This window comes from Cryptomeria japonica, chromosome 2, assembly GCF_030272615.1.
Source record: "Cryptomeria japonica chromosome 2, Sugi_1.0, whole genome shotgun sequence".
Taxonomy (NCBI): domain Eukaryota; kingdom Viridiplantae; phylum Streptophyta; class Pinopsida; order Cupressales; family Cupressaceae; genus Cryptomeria; species Cryptomeria japonica.
In genome coordinates this window covers 637,255,059-637,280,282 of record NC_081406.1, presented here as the reverse complement: position 1 = coordinate 637,280,282, position 25,224 = coordinate 637,255,059, and the positions used below count along the sequence as shown (strand labels likewise).

Genomic DNA, 25,224 nt, shown 5'->3' with positions numbered 1-25,224 from the left:
CTTTGCCAAGTTCTGGGAGAAGATAGTGAACAAAGAATGCCAATTGAATTTGTGTTTATGGCTGTGGAAATTGAGAACTTTATGCCAAATGTAGAGTTTGACTTTGTAACATATCTCTGGTGAGATACACAAAGGGTAAATAAGGATAAAGAGGAATGACAAGATAATCAATTTCAGAATCAATTCCCTACTTTGCCACTTTTTTTTGCATGAAGGTAGGGGTGATTGTGACAAGGCTTTGCAGGTGACTACAACATATGAGAACAATAGGAGAATGCCTGTCCAATGCTGGACATATGTCTGGGATAAACATTGCATCAATGCAGATTTTCTTGTGTTGCACAATTGTTTTGTTATTAAAATAATAGGTTTTCTTGGGGCAGATATGTATAGGCTGCCTCTTTAGATTGTTATGATGTTAAGGCCCAAGGAGAGGAAGCCAGACTTGAAGATCAATCACAACTAGGTTGATTGGTACCTGCACGTGGACCACATTGTTTTTAGATTATATGGGTGCCCAGTTTCACCACATGTTTTGCCCAAGTTTGTGCCTCCAAGAAGGGCATTTTTTGAATACATGTGGCAAATGAGTGAAGTTAATGGAGAGCATTTGGAAGGACAGAAGAAAGGCACATTCTTGCCTTATTGCATGGTTTTTTGTGATTTTACATCAAGCAGGGAAGGGTCGGATACTATTTACTTCATCCTAAAAGGATATAATTTGCAAGTTGGAGTGACAAGAAACTTTGATCCTGAGGGATTTATACATTAGTTTAGGATGCAAATCAAAAGAGGAGCATACAAGCATCAAATGCATGTTAATGAAGATGTAATTAGAAATTGTCAGAATTTGGATCAAGTGTATCAGAGAAGAAGGTGGGAGATAATCCAGAAGGGAGAGGATGAAAGAAAGAATATTAATTCTGATTGTCCAGGTATTTGTCCTGAAATCACTAATCCTATTGAAAGCATCAATTTAATTATCAAATTTTTGAAAACTTGTGTCGAAAGGCTCCAATGGTGGAGGATAAACCCTCTCATAGACCACCTCCAGTTGTGCAAGCACCTAAGTTAACTGGTGTAAAAATAATTGGACTTGATATAGAGTTTGCACAAGCTCCTCCTCCAAGCCCACCATCATAACAACAAGAAGCCAAGAGAAAGAGGATAGAGTATCCACAATTGGTTGATTAGTCCTTAGCTGAAGGGGAAGAAGATACCGAGGTGTAGAAGAAAGCACAAGGCTAGTAGGTGAAGAGGAAGAAGTTAATGTTGAAGTTTTCTTGTCATTGATGTCAAATGGTTCAGATTGATGGAGAATTACTCTAAGTAATGCTGAGCTTTGTTGCTGCTGATTATTCATCAGATCTCAATTTGACCTGCTTAATCTGCCTACTTGCTTGTTCTCCTGCTTGAGCTACGTATTAGCTTGTTTGGTTATGTTTGCAGCTTGTTGTTTTTTCTTTACGCCAAATCAGATTTTATGCCAAGTCAGCTCCCTTGCCATGTCGCCATGAGAATATGTCTATGGCATTAATTTTTTTTTTCTTTAAAAACAGGATATGTCAGTTTGTGGGAGCTTAACGACTGAAGTCATGGGCCATACACAAGACGTATTTGGTATAATTAAGTGTAGTAGTGGTAATTCGGAATTTATTCCCTGTCAACCGTGTGATTTCTACGTAAAGGAAAGATGTTTTAGTCAGAGCTTTCAAAATTTGAATTATGCTTTCGCTGGCAGAAATAAAATTATACGAACTCAGTTTTTTTTTGGGTGGGGTGTCGGTTGGCTGCCATGATGCATCGGAAGCACTTTATTTGGCAAGAGCACGATAGTTTAATTTGAACCGCAAATATATTCTAGCGGAAAAGAAGTTTAGCTATATTTTTTTGTATAATCATGGATTCCGTTTTAAAAATTTTGCGGTTCACTCAGCAATGAAATTGATTTATGTTTTGCTTGCAGAGTTTGTGGAGTTAAATGTGAAAGGGAGTGACAACGAATTTTGTGTGTTCAGAAATTTAATGCAGAATCAAAGTCGAAAAACTTTGCTGTGAAGGACAACGATTTAAAAAAATATATAATGCCTAATGTGGTGGCTGGAGCCTTAATTTTTTTCTTGAACTGGGCACATTAAGTATCGTGGGTTATATGCATGAAATATGATGCAAATTTATGAAGGCTGCCGTTTTCTTTCCGGTCCTTGGTGTTTGGATGTGAAAAAGAAGTTATGGCAGTGAACACATGAATTGTGGATGTAAGGAGAAATAAAGAAATTTAGCAAATTCTTTGTGGTGAGTCGCTTTGGTTGAATTGGAAGATTTTGTTTTAAAAATCGTGGAAGTAATTAGTAACGCAAGTGGTGGTGGCATGTAAATAAAAACCTTGAAGGCAATCTTTTGGAACTCATTTTGAAAACGTCTTTGGTGTGTGCTGTTCAAAGTGACTGAGTTTCTTTTAAGGTGAAATCGTTGTATGTTTTGATGGTGCTATACACAGAAGTGAGTGTGCGTGTGCGTGCGAAGTTTGATGTGAGGAGCTGAAGATTTTCTTTTTTAAATAAAATAACTATTTCAGATACTGGATTATATGCAGGTTCCAGTTTTTACTAACAGTTTTGATACTGATTTCTCCCTGTGTGCATTTGGTTAAGAGGCAAAGGCAGTGTGATTAGTGAATGATATTTTTGTATATACTTGATTGCTGATAGAAGGTTCTGTGTAAGTTTTCAGCAGGCATTTTTAATTTAAAGCATTGAAAAGGCTTATATGTGGTGCTGTGGTTGATAAAAAGTGGGAAGAATCTGTTTTGGTGTGCATTTTGCAGAACAGAGCAGTGTGAACTCTTTTCAGAAAGGATTGAATGTTGTGTATACAGAGCGAGCAGCTGAGTGATTAATAAAGCTCTTCTTAGCAATCATAATCAGTTTGAATTAAAAGTGTTTTGTTAGATTGAAGTTTGTGCTTCAGTCTTTGAGAGGTTGTTTCTTTGAAAGTGTTGGTGCCCTTTGTGAGTTGAAGCTCACTTTTGTAAGTTTGGGTTGGTGCCCATTTATTTGGAATTAATAAGAGCTCAATTGTGCCGTGGTTTTTTACCTGAAAGGGTTTTCCACGTGAAATTTTTTGGGTTCTTGTCTATGTGCTTTGCCTGCATTTCCATATTTATATTTTCAAGTGGCTTCATAATTTGTTCGAAGTTTTCAAATTCTCCAATACTGATTCACCCCACCCTCCCTCCCCACTCCTCTCAGTATTGGCTGTGTGTCTTTCAGTCAATCAGCTCATGCCCTCACCTCCAAGAGAGATAGAAGCCACCAAAGTGCTTGCTGACAGGATAGAGATGCATAGGGAGGCAAGGCCTGATGATTCATATGATGTATAAGCCTTGGCCTATGCCCAATTTATTGTTGATGATGAATTCTTCAAGAGTCTTAAGTTGAAAGGGCTATGGCTTAAAATGAAGGGAACGGAATATTTGGAGAAATTAGAAACAACTAAGATAGGGGCTGACCTCTCAAAACATGATGAGATAGCTACCTCAACAATGAAAAAGGTAAATTTTGATGAAATAAACATTACTCCTGAGGAGAGAAGAAAAATGGTAGAGGAAAGTTCTGTTCTTCTCCTCCCAAATTGGGATATTACTTTTGCACAGGCCCTAGATGTAATTAGGAGCTGGAAAATCAAGGTTTTGCAAATGAGATAGAAGCAGAGAAAGGAATAAGGGGGTCAGGATTCAACCCCAAAACTGAAACCTTGGCAATGTGGGCCATTGCCCTCGACACTTGGAAGCCAAGAGTTGCAGAGGTAACACAAGAAATGGGGGGGAGGGGGGGGACTTTAATGGTGAGGACGTTATCAGATACATCTGCTGCAGAGGCAACAACATTAGCAGTGCACACTACTATGTTTAGTCAAGCTGCAACAAAGAGCTTGTAGGAGGAAAATGACAAACTAAAGTAGGACATAATTAGTATTCAGGCTGCCAACAATGAGCTATATGCAGAAAATGTAAGGTTGAAATAGGCTCCAGTTGCAGGAACAGACCCCTCAACTGTGGTAGTATACAAGCCATCTTCCCTACCCCTCCATCTACAGACATTCAACAATATAAGGAGCAGGTAGTAGGCAGAATTGAGGATTTGGAAGAAGATATACAAAAGGCTAGAAGGGAGAGTAAAATGAAAAATTTGGCTACCTTGGAGGATATCCTCCAATATAGAGTTAAAAAGATAATCAATAAATTGGAAGATATTCATAATAAATATCAGGCATTATGTCTAGCTTTACAACAATGGAAGGAAAAGTTTCCAAAGTCTAAGCCCATTTTTGATAGGTGGTCACATAAAAGGGCCACGTTGTCTATGTTGTGCCAAATCACTCAGTACAAGCCAGATGCTCCACAAGCTTTGAGGCCAACAGAGAAGATGACTAAATTGGTCGTCAATGAATTTGGATATGTACAACAGGCTAAGAAACAGATTAAGTCAAAAATTGACTTTTTACTTCACATCATTGGATAGTTCTAGACATCCTTGATGCTAATCAACAAATAAAGGACTATAATGAGTGGAGATCAGCATTTGATTTATTAGTACCTTTCATTCTTTCATTTGTTGATTTAGGTGATAAGGTTGATCATCAAATGTTTAATATCATCTTGGATAGGGTTATTGTCTTAGAGCATGGATTTGACAGTCTCATTATGGAGGCTAAGGCTACACTAGATAGCAAGTGGCAAGAACATTTGGCCAACACTCAACAAATTCAAGCATTCAAGTGGCCAAGATGAGGTTGTCTACATTCAGTGGCAGGAGAAGTATTGCAAGCAACTTGATTTTTTGTCACAATCAGCTTTTTGGCATTTTTGATCAAGTCCCCTCAAAATTTTTGAAGTTGCAGTTGGAAAGAGTAAAAGCGAATTCAATTTGCATTTCAATTTGTCATCAGCAGGACTACTTTTGCCATAATATTTAGCCACAGATTTCCTCAGCTTTTTTGAGATGAAGTAAAGTTAATGCAAAGATTTGATCTGCATTTCAATCGATCTTCAAAAAGGGGTTGTAAATGCCACATCATTGGAACAGGGTTTTGATGAGTTGCAGTTGCTTCCAGGTTGATCAAATCTGTTCTGGATCAACCTGTAGACACGTTAGGTGAATCATCAACATAAATAACTTCCCAACTACCATTAGCAGCGAGCAAGGAATGTTTTTGTCTCTTCTGCACTCTCTAAAGTATTTGTCTTTTTGAAAAGTTAAGTGGTTACCTACCAAAATATCAAATTGTAAATGGCCTTAAGCTTGTTGCTCCCCTAATGTCATAAAAGGGAATTCCAGGCCATTTGGTAGGGGTTCAATGTCTGAGTCTTGTACAGGGCTTTTTCTCAGGTTATAGTAAAAAAAAAGTTTTGTATTGTTATATGCCATATTGCATGGAAAACTATTTATCATAAGGGTTTGGGTAGAATTTTATGGATCTCAAAGAATTGTAGATAGACCATATATTAAGGTATCATTACAAGTTGGTGTTATTGGGAACTCTATGATAAATATTCATTTATCATCTATATGTTCTATACTTCTAAATGTTGACTCTGTAACCCTAGATAGGTACCCGTCTGATTTCTTGGCCCTAAATCAGAAAAGAATCACAATTTTAAAATGAAAAATCCATTTCACATTCAGTGTTTCTCTTTATTTTAGATAGGTTATCTGCTTTTAAGACCAATGAATGAGTTAATGCTGGAATTGAGCCACAATTTTTGAATTTACTGTAAAAGTTGGATTTGAAGAAGTGAGAGCTTTCTGCTGTTAACAATACCATATTTGTGAAGTGAAATATCTTTTAGTTATTGTATGGGATCACTCTCCCCAGTCTTGCAGAACCTAAAGTGCAGAGAAGACAATTTTAAATTGCTCTTATTTGTTGGCCACTGACTTAAAGCCTTTAAGCATGAGAAATTGGCAAACCTCTAGAAGGATTTAGATAATCAGTTGGAACAACCAACTAAAAGAAAGGTTGTTGAAGTACCGAAAATTTACTCATCTTATCTACTTGTTGATGCAGCTCCTTGTTCCACCCTATACCTTCCAATGATGGTTCTACTCCAAGTATGTTTTTGGGCACACAAAATCTATGTGGCATGCATATAGGCGCTCTACTTGAAGTGAATACCAATGTGTTTTGTATGTGTTGACCACAAAGGGAGCCCACTACATCTTAAAATGTTGTTTCTTAATTTGTTTTTGCTTGAGGACTGTGACCACTGGCACTAGCTATAGATGTTGCTATGGCTGCCTTTGTTTTCTCTCTTTGTAGTTTTTTCTCTTTTGCCAATGCAAGGTGTGCATTCATTTCACATTTGATCTCTTTAGTGGTGTTGTTAGAGGGCTTGGCATCACAATGAGTAATGCTTGCAAGATGGTATTTGAGATGATTATGCATCCATGATGTAGCTTTCCGCATCTAATGCAAATTACTATCTTTGGTGTAGGTCTTTTTCGTACACCATATTTCCAAGTAGGGTCTGTTGAAGAAAAACTCCATTGCCAAGAACCCAACCTGCAATGTAACCTTCTCAAAGAGAAACAAATATTTCACTAGAAGACGAATTGATCTGAGATGATAAACTATGTACATAAGCCTTGCTAATAAAGGCAAAAGCGGTAGGTAGGAGATCACATGATATGGACATGTGTCTCAATCAGATGTGAGAGTAGGTATGGTAGGTAGAAGCCAACTACCTAGCTACAAATATTACTGCACTTTAGAAATATCAAATGATAAATGCCTAAGTAAACTTAAGCATGAGTAAAATAGGATAAATAACTATTTACTCCAACAGGTTCTCTAGCTATTGATCGATGAGTGTCTATAACCAGTGTCACTTGGGCCGAGCTTGAGCTAGATTTAGAGGCCTCTCTATTTGCCTTTGCATCTAACAGTTAACCTACAAGTGCAAAGTGAATATACAACATTTTAATTTATTAAATACAAAAAAGATAGCATAAATTAGCATGGGTTTAGCCTAAAACTTATATAAATCAACTTAAATAAATTTAAATCAACATAAATTTAATATAACCTAATCATTTTATTTCCAAAATAGAGTTAAAATCAGAAAAATATTTTTGGTGTATTAAAAAAACAGCGAATTCCTAAAAAGAATCAGCATAAATGGAAAAAAAATGGAGATACTGATAAATCCACTTTTTTTGGAAGTAAAACTCGAAATTCTACTAGGTTCTAGGAAATTATGAGTTTTTTATAGCCTATATGCTTGATTTTAGCTGTTAAAATGAATCTAAATGCTTGAAAAAGAAACATAAAAAAATTTACTAAACTGCCTTTGAAATCCTTCCAAATAGCTCAAATTTGCTCTTGAAATGCTGTGTGAGGAATAGTGAGGGTGTTGATGGATTCATAAGCAAAAAATGTGTTTTTGAAGCATTTTGGGCACGTCTTACATTTTGAAAAGCACCCTGTGAGTTTTTCTCAGACTCACCAAGTTTCTAGCAAATACTTGCCAAGTTTCTAGAATGGCGATTGCTCGCCAGAAACTTGGCAAGTTTTGCTCACAAGTTAACCAGTGAGTAACTCGCCAGCAATAAAACTCAGCAAGTATTTTCGGAGTGTGCCAACTTTGGGAACAACCATGGCCAGAACCTCGTAAAAAATGAAAAACCATAGAGATTCAAGTGTAAAAATTGATTTGGGAGTATAAATCCCTCCTTGTTATATTCAAATTCTATTTGGTCATGCAATTGAAGTATTTTGTTCTGCATCTTGTCTGTAAGTTTCCAAGTAATCACTTTTCTTTGAGCAAAATTTATTTGACAATTACTTTCAAAAGGGAAAAATAAGATTTTTGTCTAGTTGTGCCTGAACAGATCTGTGTAGATATCCAATTTGACACTATCAGTGTATCCCTTTTGAGGGAAATTATTTTTTCCAATTCTGAAGGAAATAATAAAGAACAGATGAATTTAAAGCTATCATAAGATGATTCAATTGTAAATGTGTTGGGTTCCTTATACGAAGAAAACAATCCATTTCACTTGTCTTCTTCAGCTTGTGGCTACGGAAGAGGATGATCTGGCTGGATTGGAAGATGTTAGTTCAGATGACGATGAAGAGGATCAGGAAGCTGACTGGATGGAAGCAGAGCCACCTGTTTCAGGGAAAGGTCCGGCAGATCCTTCTGCAAGAAAGCCTCAGTCTTCAAGAAAGCGAACAAGGGGTTGTAAACTTGAGCCTTTTTTTTGGCTGAACTGCTTGATGTATATATTATAAGCCATTGATTTGGTTTTTAGGGGATAATATTATCTGACACATTGGCATTTTAAAAACTGGTGGATACAGGAGACCCACCACCTCTTATGGAACGTGACGGAAAATCATTTAGAGTTCTTGGATTCAGTCAAAATCAACGCACTACTTTTGTCCAGATATTAATGAGGTTGAGCTCTGTACCATTAACCTTTTTATTTGATATGCTGAATATGATTTTGTGGACTAGGTCTACAGTTTTGGTTTACTATCAGCCTTTCAACCGATTCTCAGTTACTTCCACGTGTTCTTTCTCATTCTGTAATAGGTCCTGTAACTTATTTTTTTATTTTTAAATGTAGGTTTGGTCTGGGTAATTATGATTGGAGTGAGTTTATTCCTCGAATGAAGCAGAAAACTCCGGAGGAGATTAAGGAGTATGTATCTCGATAATATTTTAATAAATTTCAAATTATTTCATATATTTCAAATTGTATACTTGCTGTCTAATAAACTTTCAAATTGCTTATCTTGATATGTTTATAAGTTCACAACGTAAAATTCATTATTAACCATTTGTTGTTACCAAGAAATGCATTCAGCTACCCTTACCTTTGGTGCAATCTAATGATATAGATCAACTCTGCTTCATGTTAGCTTCTCTGGGTGTAATGCAAACTAGTTTGCATATTCTAGAAATGTTTGTATGATTGTATTATGATTTTCATGCTAAACTTTTCTTGAGAACTCAAGAATGTTTATTCTATACTATGTCTTAACGAAAGCATTTGTTTTGCTCTGCTTTTTACATCTTGAAACAGAAGTGAGTAATGAAAGAATTTTTAGTTTCTTCTAATTGGTATCCTTTTTAACAGATATGCAACTCTATTTCTATCTCATATTTCTGAGGAGATAACTGAATCCTCAACATTTTCCGGTATTTTTTTTTTTCAAACTTGTACTTGATATTGATTTCTAACCTTGTTTTGCATCTTTTTGTTTGAAATCTGAAAAGGTTTGATTGGTTTGGATTGAACTTGTGATAATAGATGGTGTACCAAAAGAAGGTCTACGGATACAAGATGTTCTTGTTCGTCTTGCACTTTTGCACCTCATAGGAGACAAGGTGTGTGTTCTTGTTTGTTTCTTTTTCATTTGTACCTTCTTTGGTATTACTGTTTTGCTACTTTATCTACTTTCATTTTTCAACTTAGCTGGTTTCTTGGAAGGTGACTGCATGACTTGAATCCAATGCATGCATTTTGAGAACGATTGCTTTATAATTTACTGATGAAGGGTTCATTATGCAAATGTCTAGGTAACATTCTTGTCAGAGAATCCAGGTGTGCCGTTGTTTTCCAATGACATTTACAGTAAATTTCCTGGCTTAAAGAAAGAAAGATATTGGAAGGAGGAACATGATTGCAGACTGTTACAGGCTATTTTAAAGTACGCACGAACTGTGGCTTCTAATAAATCTTGGATGCAGGTTGATAATGAAAATGGTTTGATTCTCTCTTGCATTTTGCAGGCACGGATTTGGTAGATGGCAGGCAATTGCAGAGGATTATGATCTTCGTTTTCAGGAAGTTATTAGAATGGAGTTACAGTTACCATTAGTGAATTCATCTGCTCTGGGGGCTTCAATAAAAACAGATGCAGGAGTGCCTCCTGCTGCAGTAAACAAAGATCCCCAGTTACAGGAGTATGGGGTAGAGGGTCATGTCAAGCCACTTTCTGGAGTTATTTCTGCTAATGTTGCAAGTGAAATTAGGCAAGAGACTGCAGCATCAGCAATTGAAAAAGGGAACCAACTAAATCAATCTGGTTTGATTTCTTCAGAAAATTCAAGAGAGGTGCAAAGGAGGCTTGTTGAGTTTATAAGAAAGAGAGTATCGCTTTTAGAAAAAGCTCTTAATATAGAGTACTATAAGGAATTAATTGTGAGTATTACCTGTTTTCTTCACTGTTTTTCTCTTAGGCCTTCACTGGTGATGTGATCAAGAGGCAAAATTAGCTTTGCATGACATGAAGCACTTGTTGTTTTTATGCTCCTATGTTCGATTTCTTAAATAATAAAATAACAAATTTGAATTAGAAATGTCATGTTTTCTTGTTTGCGATCTTTGTTTTCATTGCATCATTTATGATCTGCTACGACTTTGTGTTCCTTTTACAGCATTGCATGCATTTAAGTAGTACAAACTTATTATTGTGATTACATGACGATCATTGTGGTACATGTGGTTGATGGAAATTTATTACATGTTTTTTCACACTGAAATCCCATTTGGCTTCTCAAAGCCTGGTCTGGTCCTTCATATTTCAGAGAGTTTTGTGGCCACTTCTAGTTAGTTGGCTCATAGGCAGTTTTAGCCATTTCAGGTTGTTGAATGTTAGTTCTGGCATTTCTTGGAGACAGAAAAGTAAATATAATGTGATGAAATTCCATAATATGGAATGTGCAACTAGTAAGTAGTTTGTGTTGGAATTAGCCAAGATCTAAATGTGTGAATTAATAGTCCTCCACAAGTGAGCAATGAAGCACAATACTATGTCTATTATATACAAAATGAAGACTGCGTAAAATGTGTGTAGAAACCTTGCTTATGTAGGCAAGGATGAGGAGGTGAGAAGGTAGGAGACAATGATTGACTACCCCTCCAAATGTGCAACACTTATGAGCTCACTTGACGAGTGTGTGACCAAGTGGCAAGTATGGATACAATAGGTGTCTCAAGCGATGAGGATATGTATCAAGCTATGAAGTCTCAACTACTAGGCCAATCTTAGGCTAAGTGTGAATAGGTCAATCTTAGTGAGGTGATTAGCTAACTAGTTGTATAATGACACTATTTACAATAACAAGTACCCTTAAATGCAACTTAGGGAGTAATGTATGTAAGATGATGAGTCCCAACTACTAGGCCATGTTAGATACTCGTACAAATTTCTCATAAAGCGGAGAAAGGAAGAAAACCCAATGGGAACAAAAATCCTCTCCAAAAGAGAAATGATGCAAATGCAGTGAAATGTACAAGTGAAAGAATAGATGAGATAGGACCCAAGATGACCCCCAAGGACTACTTCTAATACAATGTACAAGAATGTTCTCCCCATAGGAGAGAAGAGAGAAGGTTTATGTGACCCCTCTAGAAAGTAACGATGAAAGAACTCCATGCAAAAATATGCTTCCTCTCAAAACTGAGATGAGAAGAGAAACTATGCAACCTACCCTCAAAATAATGCTTTTAGTGTTGGTAGATGCTCAACACTGGATGTTGTAGATGATCCACGATTGCTGAACAACATTTCTCCCCTTGGGAAGAATCAACACCACAAATATGTGCAAGATGACTTCCCATTCCGGATAGAAATGGGTTGCAAGTAACATGTAGGTCTTTGAATTCTGCACATGATCCATAGACTGAGATAATGCCCATGATATCTTCTAATCTGCTCAAAGATATCCAAGCCATTGCTAGATTTTGACAAATTTGGTATGATGGATCGGGTATCATAGAAGATTCAAGAACAGGGAACATTTATGTATGGTGACAACTGGACCAATGTGAATCTGATATTTTTGAAGACGATGACAACATAGATGATGACTGAGTTGGGATATGTCAATTCATCAATATTTGCACAATTTGTCACAATAGAAGTTGATGTAGATGAGACAAGCAAGATTCTAAGATGGGTTGATGCAACTTCATCAAAGCTGACATCAAAATGAAGACGAATGCCCTCAATAGTGTGATCCAATCGGCAATGCAAATTCTACAAACAAAGATGAAATGTCTAGTAGATATGCATGCCAATGTGGTGGATTTGGGAAGACAATAGGAATGTCATGATGTAAAGAATCACTGGAACTCATGGATGAGCCAACATTGGATTTCGATGTAGCATCAAGTGATGTGGAAGATGAGATCCGAATGCAAGCCATGCGACTATATTGTTCATAACCAAATGAAGATGATGTCTCACAAGATGTCTTAGTGAGATGGTTACATATAAGATTCGAAATGAACATAACAATAAAAGGCGGACTACCAAGTGAAAGAGACAATTCTAAAAACAGTGAGAGGCGTGGCTTGATTTGACCGCCTTTAAGGGCAGCAGATTGACATCAAATGTACCACGACAAAGATTTATTGTTATTGAGGAGCACATGTGCACGAAGGTATGAAGGTTGCCTAGCGTGTGTGAAAAATTCAAGGCAAAGGCCGTTGGTTGGCAGTGTATATGTTGTGCTACCAACAATGAAAGCTTTTTCCACCATTCAAAAAACAAACTTCAATATAATCCAACACTAATGTGGTTGTCATGGCAATATCTTCTAGACGCAATATGTCAAATGGCAGGGTAAGGCCATAGATGAAACTATACACACACCAATGAACACCTTCTGCGTAGATCTATGACAAGCTTTTGATCTCAGCAATGTCAAAATCCTCGAATGTGGTAGTATGGATAACTAATGCAAATGGTGTGCCCTTGGGGCCATTGGGCTAGAGAGGCCGTGGGCAATGTGTTGGTAGGTCGACAAATAAATATTGGACAATGTGCATGTGAGGCATCAAATATTGGATGCCTTAGAGGAGATTTTGACATGTCTTCTCTTGCAACTGAAAGCTTTACATCAAAATATGTTGAATCCCTCTAGAGATTTTTCAACAGGTTGAGGTTGTTAAAGGGGGCTTGCAGTTGGAGATATGTGGCTTGCTTGGCGTTTTTGATGTGGAGGGAAGATGTGCTTGCACTGCAAAGGTGACTTCTGTGGTGATCAATGCACCATCGTATGAGGTCGAAATATATTGTATAGATGCACTAGTGACGTAGAAAATGTTGCTAGTGGTGCACGTGTACCTCTCAATGCTACGGTAGAATGTTGAAATGCAAAAAATAGAAACCCTTTGCCCTCTATTGCCTAGTGAGAGAAGAAAATATGCCGTGCCAATTTTAATCCTTGTATAGTTGTGTAATAAAGGCCAAAGAGTGGCCACTTGCTGGAGAAACAAAGAAACATGACTCGGGACTCGGACCCGACTCGACGAGGCCTACTCGTCTCGGGACTCGGAGTCGAAAGTCGGCACAGACTCGACTAGACTCGACAAAGTGAAAAACTCAAGAAATTTAGAGATTTTTAAGGATTTCAAACTTGTTTCATGCACCCTTTATAAAATACACCTTAAAGACACAATAACATCATCAAATAGAAGCTAATTTGATTACATACACAAGTATACATCAATCACATAAGCATAATCGCAAATTGTAGTTGAAGGAAATAACAAACATAGATATATAACTATTGTCAAATGTATACAATATTACAAAACTCATGGAATAAAAAATCCATGTCATCATATAATCAAATCAAAATGTTCCATACAAATACCAAAAGTAAAAATAACTACAAGCCTATGGCTCAGAAGAGCTTGCATCCCCAGGCCTCGGCCCCCTACAAAGGCGTCTAAGGTAGGGCCTGGAACTCGGCAGCTATAGCCTCTCCTCGTGACACCATGCCACCCTCACCAACATCAGGAATATTTGTGTCACTGTCTACCTTTGGCTCTGTTGTGCCTCTCTCTGCTTGTGCTCTCTGCTCCTTTGCCATGGCTATGGCCTCAGCCTCTGCATCTGCCTGGTCCATCCAATCAATGTCATCGTCACTAAAGATAGGTTTTGTCTCAGTGGCCCACTCAGCTTCAGGATCAACCTCAGCTAGAATGATAGGGGAGTTGTCAGCTGATGCATTCCTTTTCATTCTGAGGCAGAGGTTGTAGTGAGCAAAGACAAGATCATTCATCCTCTCCACAGATAATCTATTGCGCCTCTTGGAATGTATGTGCTCAAACATACTCCAATTGCGCTCACAACCAGATGCGTTGCATGGTTGGGTCAAAATGCGAATGGCCAACTTCTGAAGATTTGGTGTCTTTGGGCCAAAAAAGCTCCACCAATTATCTGAATTTGAAGCGAGAAAAATAAAAAGAGTCATTGGACTCTCATTTAACAATATATAATAAAATTAAAATTATGCCTTAGAATGTATTTTAAATTTTTATTTGGCATCATAGATGTCCTACTTTCTTTGTAGATAGTACGAGAGAAATTCTCCCCTTGAGCATTGCAAAGCAACTATATCTCTTGTATAAGTTCGGTCTAAGAACAACCATAAGGGGCCATCCTCTCCATGACTGAGTACAACCCTCTAAGAACCTTCTCATCAGCCTTGAAAGTAAGGCTGAAATGGAATGTCGGATTTAGATAATATGCTACTGCATGGATGGGCCTGTGAAGCTGGTTATGCCATCTCCTATCAATAATTTCCCAAATGGGACAATACCTGCTCTCATCTCCTGAATAGACGGATTTGATGGCCTCCTTGGCCCTATCCATGCCCTCATATTTGTAGCCCATTGTGGGCTTTTCTCCATCCGCAACTCACAGGAGAACCGCCAAGGGCTTAACAAACTGCAAAATTGCAAATATTGTGTAATTTAGAAAAATGAGCAAATAAGAGAAAATGATGAATAAATTATAAAACAAAAACTTAAATTGTAGAATTTATAAAAAATTTACCTTCACAATCTCATTACAAGGACTCCAAAAGCCTCCCTCATAAAAAATGCAACCTGCCATATCTGTCCCTGCAGGGGTAGTAGCATAGGAAGAGGAAGACCACTCCTCACCAACAACAATACGTCTCAAGGTCACCTTACACCGAAGCATGGACTGTAATGTAATGAAGTTAGTGCCAAATCTGGTGATTCCAAGATGAGCTAACTCCCTCTGCTTTGTGTATTGTCTCATAAGAGCTAACACCCATGAATGTTTATATATAAATTTGCAAATATTTCTCGTCCTTTCCACACATCTCTTAACTCATGGGAGTTTTCCAATATCCTCCAACATGAGGTCAATGCAATGGGCGACACATGGAGTCCAAACTATAGATGGGTGCCTCTCCATCAAAAGTTTACTTGCAGCAACATAATTTGTTGCATTGTAATTAATGAATTTACAAAATAGTAATTAATTTGCAAACAAAATTAGTTTGTAATCAAAAGTTTACCTGCAACAACATAATTTGCTCTATTGTCGATGACTACCTACACCACGTTCTCCTCACCCACCTCATCGATCACCTCCTCAATTTTTTCACACAGGAATGTGGCATTTTTGCAATGTGCGGAGGCATCAATGGACTTGATGAAAACAGTGCCCCCTGAAATAAAAAATAAAGCAAGATCAATGATCATTTAATAAATCATTAAATGAAAAATAATAAATTAATGACTAAATGAAATTAAAATTAATCAATCACCTGCGGAAGAAACAAGAAAATTAAGGAGAGTTCTATTTCTCCTATCCGTCCAACCATCAGTCATGATTGTGCAACCTTTAGTACTCCATATTTGGCGTTGATCAGCTAATTCCCTCTTCACATCATGCACTAATTCAGTCAAAATTGATCCCCTTAAATCAGATTTAGAAGGGGCTTTGAACCTCGCCCCGTATATGGTAAGGGCATCAACCATTTCTTACCAATAAGGAGACCTGTCACAAATAAATTAAATGAGATAAGTATTTACTATGTACGAGAAAAAAACAAACAAAGAATCAAACTATAAATATTAAAACAATCAAACATAAGATATTCGCCTAGTTGCAAAGAATGGAACACTGTTGTAGACCTAAAACCTACCAACTGCCATTTTAGCGGCATCATGGACCTCCTTGTTCAAACCCATGCCCTCAAGCGACTGTTGGGACCTAGGAATAGAGCGAGGCTCAAAGAAGGAATCCAACCTAGATTTTCGAATTCTAGGTCCAATGCTAACACTCCCACTACCACTGGCAGTGCAAGGAACCTGAGCACTAGCACTGCCACCTGTAGAAGCAGAAGTGCTAGCAGTAGCACGGTGAGGGGGACAATATGGAGGCATGGAAGAAGGCCCTCCAACACAACCTAAAGCTGTTCCACTTCCAATGGCCGCACAATCTTCCTTTTGCTTCTTTGCCGTTTCCTTTTTGTTTTCAAGTGCTTCAACCATTACATAGCACTCGCGTGTAGCCTCAATAGTTGCTTTTACGCATTGCTCGACATCATGGCCACGTACACCAGCAATATGGTATTTCAATCTATAAATGCCTCCATGGAATATTGTTTTGCAAAACATACACTTTGTCTGCCCTTTTTTTTGCCCAAGAAAATCTTCATGAAACTTCCAAGCAGGGTCCTTTCTATGTGGGGGTCTAGAAGAAGACATTGTATGATAGTTTTGTAAAAATTGAGGCAAACAAGAAAGTGAAGGTTGCTGCAATAAGATATTACAAATACAAAAAAAAAATAATATTTGAGAATTTGTGCATTCATTCTCATTGTACTTTTAAAAAAAAAAAACTAAGGTAGGGTTTGTAAAATTTATTAATAAGAAATGTAGGGTTTGATCAAAATTTCAAACCCTACTTTTAAAAAAAAAAAAATTTACAAACCCTACATACAACCATACATACAAAAGATTTTGGAAAAAAATGTAAAACTTTCAAATGAAATGAATAGAAAATGAAATTTTTGCTTACAAGAAATAAAGAAAACTCAAAAAATCAAACTTACCTCTTACAAAAAGCTCGTAATGAGCTGCAAACTCTTCTTTTCCAACTCTTGATGCACCAAATCAAAGTACAATGCAGCCCCGATGTGATGAATGGATGAATCTTGAGCTTCCTCCTTGCTGGTTTTTCTTCAGTGAACCCTTATTTCTCTTCACAACTCACTTTTCTTCTCCTATTTTGCCAAATGAAGGAAATGAAGTTCAGTTTTAGGGGCATAGCATAATAAACCAAAAAAAAACATCATAAAAAAACCTTTTAAATTGTGTTTTTTCTTTTACTTTCATTATGCCCAACGTCGGCCGAGTCCAGTCGTCGAGACTCGTGATTTTGGGCGATTTTGCCGAGTTGGCGATTTTGGCGATTTTGACCCTTTGGACTCGTCCGAGTCCGAGCGTGGCAAACTCGGGGAGGGCAACTCGACTCGGGAATCGCCCAAAATCGGCGATTTTGGGCGATTCCCGTTTCTCTGGGAGAAAGCCTCACGTAGTGCAGATTATTGTGGACACCAATCTCTTCAAAAACACCGAAGCATCAGAATCCAAAGCAACAAAGGAAGCAACTCCTCTAGGTATGAAATCCTCAACAAAAATCTCCAAAAGAAGAGAAAAACTTATAATTAGGCTGATGAAGGCCACAAATTTCTTGCAAATAGGCCGAAATGACCATAAATGCCTGCACAATGACTGCTCCTACAAATAGGTCAATAGGCTAACATCTTACAAAATAGGCCGAATAGACTAAGATTTTTGCAAAACATGGGTAGAGGGTAGATGGCAGATTGGCCATCTGCTAATTTTTTCTTCAAGCTTTTACAACTTTTTTGTACAATGGCGAAAAATTTGCAGAAATTGAGAATTTACCAAAATTGATGAAACGAAAGGTATTTCTTTGTTTTTGACCCTTCCAGATGCAATGATAGTGTCCGTTTGGCTCCATGATGCTTCTATGATAGGGCTATGTATGGGAGTCACAATACGGGAAGGAATGTGCTAGCATGGCTTTGATACCATATTGGAATTAGCCAAAATCTGAAAGCACAAATTGGTAACCTTCCACAAGTGAACAATGAAGCACATTAGTATTTCGATTAATATAAACTGAAGAGTGTGCAAAATGTACATAGAAGCCTTGTATATATAGGTAAGGTACAGGAGGTGAAAAGATAAGAATGAAACTTTGACTATCCCTCCAAAGGTGCAATAGTTGTGAGCTCATTTGGGAATAAACATAATAATAAAAGGCAGACTACCAAGTGAAATGAACCATGTCAAAGATTTGTTGTTGTTGAGGAGTACATGTGCATGGAAGTATGAAAGTTGCATAGGGTGTGTGAAAAAAATTTAAGGCAAAGGTTGTTGGCAAGGAGTGTGTGTTGTGCTACCAACAATGAAAACTTTTTACACATCGGAAAAACAAACTTCAATACAATCCATCACCAATGTGGTAGTTGTGGCAATACATTCTAGCTGCAATATATCAAATTACAGGGTGAAGGCCTTAGATGGAACTATATACACCCCAATGAACACCTTCTGCCCAGATCTCTGACAAGCTTTTGATCTCAGCAATATCAAAACCCTCGAATGTGGCTGTATGGATAGATTATGCAAATGGTGTTCTGTTGGGGCAGAGAGGCCGTGGATTATGTGTTGGAAGGCTGACAAATAAATGGGACAATGTGCATGTGAAAGTGCTGAAGGTGGGACGCCACAAAGAAGATTTTAATATGTCTTCACTTGCAATAGAAACTTTCGCAACAAAACATGTTGAATCCCTCCAGAGATATTTGAGTAGTTTGAGGCTATTAAAGTGGGGCCGCAACTGGAGATATGTGGCTTCCTAGGTGTTGTTGACTCGGAGGGAAGAGGTGCTTGACATAGATGATGTATGGGTGATCAATGCACTGCTGTATGAGGTCAAAATGTATGGTGCAGAAGCATCAGCAATGTAGAATATGTTGCTAATGTCACAGGGGTACCTCTCTGTGCTATTGCAGAATGTTGAAATGCCAAAACAGAAGCCCTTTGCACTTTGTTGCCTGATGAGAGCAAAAAATATGCCACTCTGATTTTAAACCTTCTACAGTTGTGTAAAGGCCAAAGAGTGGCCACTTGCTGGAGAAAGCCTCATATAGTGTAGATTATTGTGGATGCCGATCTCTTCAAGAACACCAAAGCATCAAAATCTAATCCAACAAAGGAAGTGGCTCTTGTAGAAATGAGATCCTCAACGAAAATCTCCGAAAGGAGACAAAAACCTGCAAACAGGTTGATGAAGACCACAAATTTCTTGCAAATAGGCTGAAATAGCCAAAAATGGCTACATAATGACTGCCCTGACTGCCCTTGCAAATAGTTCGATAGGCCAAAATCTTACAAAATAGACCGAATAGGCCAAAATTCTTGCAAAACACAAATGTTCACCTGAAATGGGTAGAGGGTAGATGGTAAATTGGCCATTTGCTATTTATTTTTTTCAAAGTTTTACAACTTTTCCATACACCAACAAAAAAATTGCAAAAGTTGTATATTATCGAAATTGTTGAAACGAAAGGTATTTCTTTGTTCGAGCCATCCATATGCATTGATAGTGTTCGTTTGGCTCCATGACTCTGATGATAAGGCTATGTGCGAGATTCATGATATAGGAAGGGATCTACTAGCATGGCTTTGATACCATGTTGTAATTAGCTAGTATCTAGAAGCTCAAATTGATAAACCTTCCGCAAGTGAGCAACGAAGCACAATATTATGTCTATCATATACAAAATGAAGAGTGTATAAAGTGTATATAGAAGCCTTGCTTATATATACAATGATGATGGGATGAGAAGGTAGGAAACAATGATTAACTACCCCTCCAAATGTGCAACACTTGTGAGTTCAGCTGACAAGTGTGTGAGCAAGTGGCAAGCATGCATGTAATAGGTGTCTCAAGTGATGAGGATACATGTCTCAATGCTATCAAGTGAGACAAAAACATAAAATGACATAAGTAAACTTAAGCTAAATGTGAAGAGGTCAATTCTAGAAAGGTGATTAGCAAACTAGTTGTATAATGATTCTATTTACACTAACAGTTTATATATTAACATCACAAAAATAACAACCACAAGCTAGATATTACCTACAAGGCATGACACCAAAACCTCAGGATGTTAGTATTCCGGAGAGAGAATTTGTTAATCCGTCAACCTAGAAACTGTGTACCAAAACCAATTCTCAGATTGGCAAAGCTTTTGGTGTGGGGAAATGACTCATAAACCACCTCTTTCTCTCAATTGTCTTCCATGAAGCATATGTGCCGCACATAATTTGAAGTGCTAATGTGGAATGAATCCCATATGCCACTATAGTAAATAATCGTGTAATTGACAAGCATCACATAGATAACAATTACAAGCCAAAGATAGCATGACACCAAAGCTCCAGGTGATGTTTGTACTGAAAAAGGCAGGATGCTTAAACATTCTTTAGGACAATACCCTAAAGTCTGCTTCCAGAGAGAACTTACTGAGCGCAGAAATAGGTGATTTTAGCTTGTAAAGTTGTTATAAGGGACTGTATATGGTGGGAGTCAGTTTTCGGAAAATAGGCTGAATAGATTTCAGGTAGTGCATATATGTTCCAAGAAACATTCTTCATACTTATTTTGTTCTCTAATCACCTAAAAAATTGGAACAATAGTTTGACTTGTAGTTACAGTCGTCTAACTTCATAAAAATTAGTCTATAGTATATACATACATTTTGGTTATTCCCATGAAGATTTAGGGTGTGGGGGCATTTCAATTTAACCTTTTCTCTCAGATGACAAGTGTAGAATATGATTATTATTTTTTTAATTCCTTCGTGCTATGCTTGATTCAGACCTCAAGCACTTGTCACCATACACTTGATCATAACCATAGTGGAAAAACTCGGACTCGCCACAGACTCGGCAAACCAAAAATTTGGACTCGGACTCGGACTCGTGAAAGACTCGGCAAGGACTCGGCAAAAAAAAAAAACCGTAGTTTTACAAAAAAACATAAAAAAATTAATGCATATAGAGAACATAAGAGCCATAATTGAAACATTACACATGTCACATACTCATAGTTTCAAACTTTCAACTCTAAAATGTATAATACCAAGATTTCTTCAATGCTAATTATGCTTTTATATGAAGCCTAATCAGACTCAGAGGTTAAATTTTCCCTACTTCCATCAGCGCAATTTCCCCCTATATTTTTCGACGGGGGTTTGGGGGCAGCGCTCCCAAGTTGGGGTCAAGGGGCATCGCCCCTTGCGCGATACAAGGCGGGGTGGAGGGGCAGCGCCCCGTGAGGCCAAAAATACTTTTATTATTTTATAAAGGTGTCGGGTGTTATTTTTCCTTTATTTTTCACTCCCTCAGTTATGCCAAATGAAGGCAAATTTTTTTAAAAAAAACTCAATTTTAAAGCTTGCATGACTTTTTTTCTGGGTTGCGCAAGTCCATTTGAAAGACTCGCGAGTCCATGCAAAAGACTTGCGTGAGTCCTTGCAAAAGACTCGTGAGTCTTTCAGATGGACTCACCAGGACTCGCCTCGCGAGTCCTTGGCGAGTCAACTCGTGGCTCCCATGGACTCGCGAGTCCGTGGCGAGTCCACGAGTTTTAAAACTATGAATCATAACTATCTTTTAATCTCATGTCTCATTGATGCCTATTGTCCACAAGGACCTTTCACTTATTACATTAGTTAGAGTTGCCGGAAACTCTTTTGTCCCTCCCTAGGAACGCATATCCCCATATCCGTTCCCGTGGCGAGTCCACGAGTTTTAAAACTATGAATCATAACTATCTTTTAATCTCATGTCTCATTGATGCCTATTGTCCACAAGGACCTTTCACTTATTACATTAGTTAGAGTTGCCGGAAACTCCTTTGTCCCTCCCTAGGAATGCGTATCCCCATATCCGTTCCCATTTCCAAAATGGATACGTATCTGATACAGCCCGGATACACGTTGAATATTGTACCCATGCATGCCCAAAAATCCTTGATTTCCAACCATGCTAGACACTAATGTGATTTGAGTTTTTAAAAAAATTTGATGTATATCTTCCTAAATTTAATTTTCAAAAACTTTTCATGCATTTAAAAAAAATTATTGATATTAACAAAACCTACACCAAATGAGAAAGACGAATGAAATGTTTTTCTATTTCAGTGACCCATTTTTTGGGTTATCTTCCAATGCAACTCTACTATTTTTGCACATTGTAAAATGTCAATTCAACTTATCATTATTTATGTAGCAATTATGTGTCTATACTCTATATTGCTTTTGAAGTAATGAAAATCTCCTCGAATAACTTAGAAAACTATGCTAAATATGTGTATGTGTTTTTTATGAATGACATATCCAGCCGTATCCATATTGGGGGTCTTAAAAAATAGCCGTATCCGTATCCGTATCCGTATCCAATACCGTGTCCGTGTCCATGCAACTTTGACATTAATTATATGACGAGGTAATATGACTCATAGCATACCAGTACCCCATAAGCAGTGTTAATTCCAGAGTGGAGGATGTGAACACATAAACCTGGGGGCTTCGACCCCAAAGGTATTTGTAAGGATTAATAAAGGTTATTTTGCAAGCAATACCTCATGAAACTACGTCCACAATTATTATCAATGTAGGATAGTGCAACTATATACCTAGCACATTTCTTTCTATTGCGCTTATAACTTTATATGCAGTTGACTCGTCATTAATAATTCTTCAAATGATTATGTTTCTCAGGATATTCATATATTGCTTGGTATGATTCAAGAATGTTTCTTGATTATGCCTTGAAGTTCCTGTATGTAATATATCGTATTAGTCTTCAAGGCATATGACCGTATTTTGTTAGTAATCTTTGAAACTTGTGTGTTTTTTTTTTCGCTTCTTTGTACCCCAACTTTCAACATATCCTTTTTGTAGGCTGTCAATTCAGCATTTCTTTGACAAGCATGATTTGCAGTTGCACACAGTAGAGAGCTGACTTTGAAATGATTATTAGATTACAAAATTGTTTTGTTGGTTATTCCAGGCATCACATAAGGAATCTGAGACTGAATTTGAAGAACCGGAGCAAGAACCTCTGCTAGCAGATGTTCCAAGCCCTGTGAATCAACAACAGACAGAGATGCCTAGTTCCAATTCGCCTCTCCTGTTGCCAATAGGTTAGTAGTAATCAAGATACTTTCATCGATTTTTTGATTTATTTGATGTTTAATCTTGGAAGTAGTAGGAGGTGTCCATTTATGGGGAAATTTTAACCGTCCATTTGTATTTATGCCTAAAACTAACTTGTAACTCTTAGGTCCAGAAGAGGTGTTAAGATTTGCATCAGACAATGAGCCAAATCGGTTGGAAATAGCTCGACTTTACAATGAGGTCCATTTCCTAACTATATAATCTAATGCTCGATCTTGCTTTTGCCAATTATAACTAGTATGGCTAATAAAAATCCAGCTCTTAACATGATGTATATATTATCTCTATTCTACAATTTCTTTTTCTGAACTATAGTTTTAAGTGCAGATGTGTAAGGTGATTAATGATAATGAGCAAGAATCAATTCAAACATATACTGGGAACAAGTCAGCGGGACTTCGTTTAAGAAGAAATCTTCGTCCTCTTGACAACTTCTGTGAAGAGGTTCGAAAGATTCTCAAAGGCCAACAGATAACTACAGATGTTCCAGGTTTGAATCAATTGTCACCACCTTCCGAAATTGGTGATGATGCTGATGCTCGATCAGATGATCCTGAGCATGATCCTGGTCCCGGGATTGAGGTCAATTCTGATAGCAAGCAACAGTTTACTCATGTGAAGGGGTCGCCAAAGAAATCTGGTGTTCCTGCCCAGACAACATCTCCAGTGCCATCAGCCGTGTCCGTTCTTAGTCAGGGCTCTCAAACTGGACAAGAGAAGAAAGATAAAGGCTCGCTGCTAACCTCTCCAAAAACAGAAAATCAAGATCCGGGAGTCATTGTCCTTGATGACTGAGCACTGGGAGCACCTGTCAGCATTCATTCATCTATTGTAGAACATTTAATCTAGCCGGCTAGCTTCAATACCGTTCATGCGCTTCTTTTTTGTCCTTAAACCTTTTGAGCCATCTAATCACAAATTTTGAGCTTGGGTTTGCAACAAAACTTTATCAAGACTTTGTCAATTGATTCTTAACTATCCATTTTTTCTTCCTGTATAAAGCATTATAGAAACTGTCACGCTTCTAGCTGATGATTTAAGTTAGTTCATTAAGCATTCTTAATATTATATAATGGCACGTGCCTGGTGAATAGAAAGGTGTTGCCAATCCATTTTAACGTATTATGTGCTCATCTGAGTATGAATGAAAATTATTGTTTCAGGAGAATTTTTTTCCTTAATAAATTTCATATTTGGACAAATTATTTGTGGATCAAGTTATTTTGACCAGTATTTATTTGATTTCTCCCTCCTCTGTTACGGTCAAAGAATCATAATGTAAACATTGTAAAGTATTCAAATGACAGTTGAAGGATTATTTTGTATGATCAGTCAAGTGAGATGTCTGTATATGCGGTTATTTTTTATATTTTCAGTTTGTCCATTAGCTTTGTGATATATTGATAAAATGATGAGCTTTAAACGTTTCCCAAACCAAATTGGTCTGTTTCACCTGTCAAGTGTATAGACGATGTAATTTGTCCTTATCCTCTACGAAATAAAATTCTCAGAGCTGTATTCATTTTTATTAACCTTCACTGATTGAAGTTACAAATCAGATAGAACTTTTAGCATTCATGAGGTTAAAAGTAGTTTATGGGACAACCAACCTTGATGCAACTATCTTTTGCATTTCAGTTCATTTCTTATTCAAGGAGATGATAAGCATTCCCATCTTCTCAATTATCTTTACACTGAAACAGCAGTCATTAAGTTGCCATACTTGTCTCTAATATCCTTGAAAGCATCTTATTCTAAAATAAAGCGTTTTTCTGATTCCACTATCCTGATATTGTAAAATATACATATCCTTTCTTTACATTCTAAAATATTGAATGAAATAATGAATAACTATAAACAAAATAAAATTGAGAGAAATTTTAACGTCCCCTAGGCCAAAGATCTTTTGCAAGAGCTATAAAAGTCATGTTTTGACCAATTTGTTAAGGTCCACTTTACTATTCTGTTTGGTTCAATATATGCATCCATTGTCTCATTTTTAACTATCTAATCTGATGCCCTTGCTCTTTGACTCAATCTTCTGATTTAATTGCAGTCCAGTTTTCAACCAACTCATTTCAAACCTCCTG

General features: G+C 37.3%; 1 protein-coding gene across 1 annotated transcript in view; it reads left to right on the top strand.

The window, feature by feature from the left end:
* The window catches only part of LOC131055455 (CHD3-type chromatin-remodeling factor PICKLE), a 75,652-nt gene extending 51,301 nt beyond the window's left edge, over window positions 1-24,351 (top strand). The window contains exons 22-31 of the mRNA XM_057989943.2: window positions 8,074-8,242; window positions 8,365-8,461; window positions 8,634-8,708; window positions 9,147-9,208; window positions 9,321-9,397; window positions 9,590-9,720; window positions 9,803-10,214; window positions 22,968-23,100; window positions 23,241-23,314; window positions 23,462-24,351. Coding sequence (XP_057845926.2) covers window positions 8,074-8,242; window positions 8,365-8,461; window positions 8,634-8,708; window positions 9,147-9,208; window positions 9,321-9,397; window positions 9,590-9,720; window positions 9,803-10,214; window positions 22,968-23,100; window positions 23,241-23,314; window positions 23,462-23,929 — 1,698 coding nt within the window. The 3' untranslated portion in view covers window positions 23,930-24,351. The remainder of the gene's footprint in view (window positions 1-8,073; window positions 8,243-8,364; window positions 8,462-8,633; window positions 8,709-9,146; window positions 9,209-9,320; window positions 9,398-9,589; window positions 9,721-9,802; window positions 10,215-22,967; window positions 23,101-23,240; window positions 23,315-23,461) is intronic.
* Window positions 24,352-25,224: the final 873 nt, after the last annotated feature.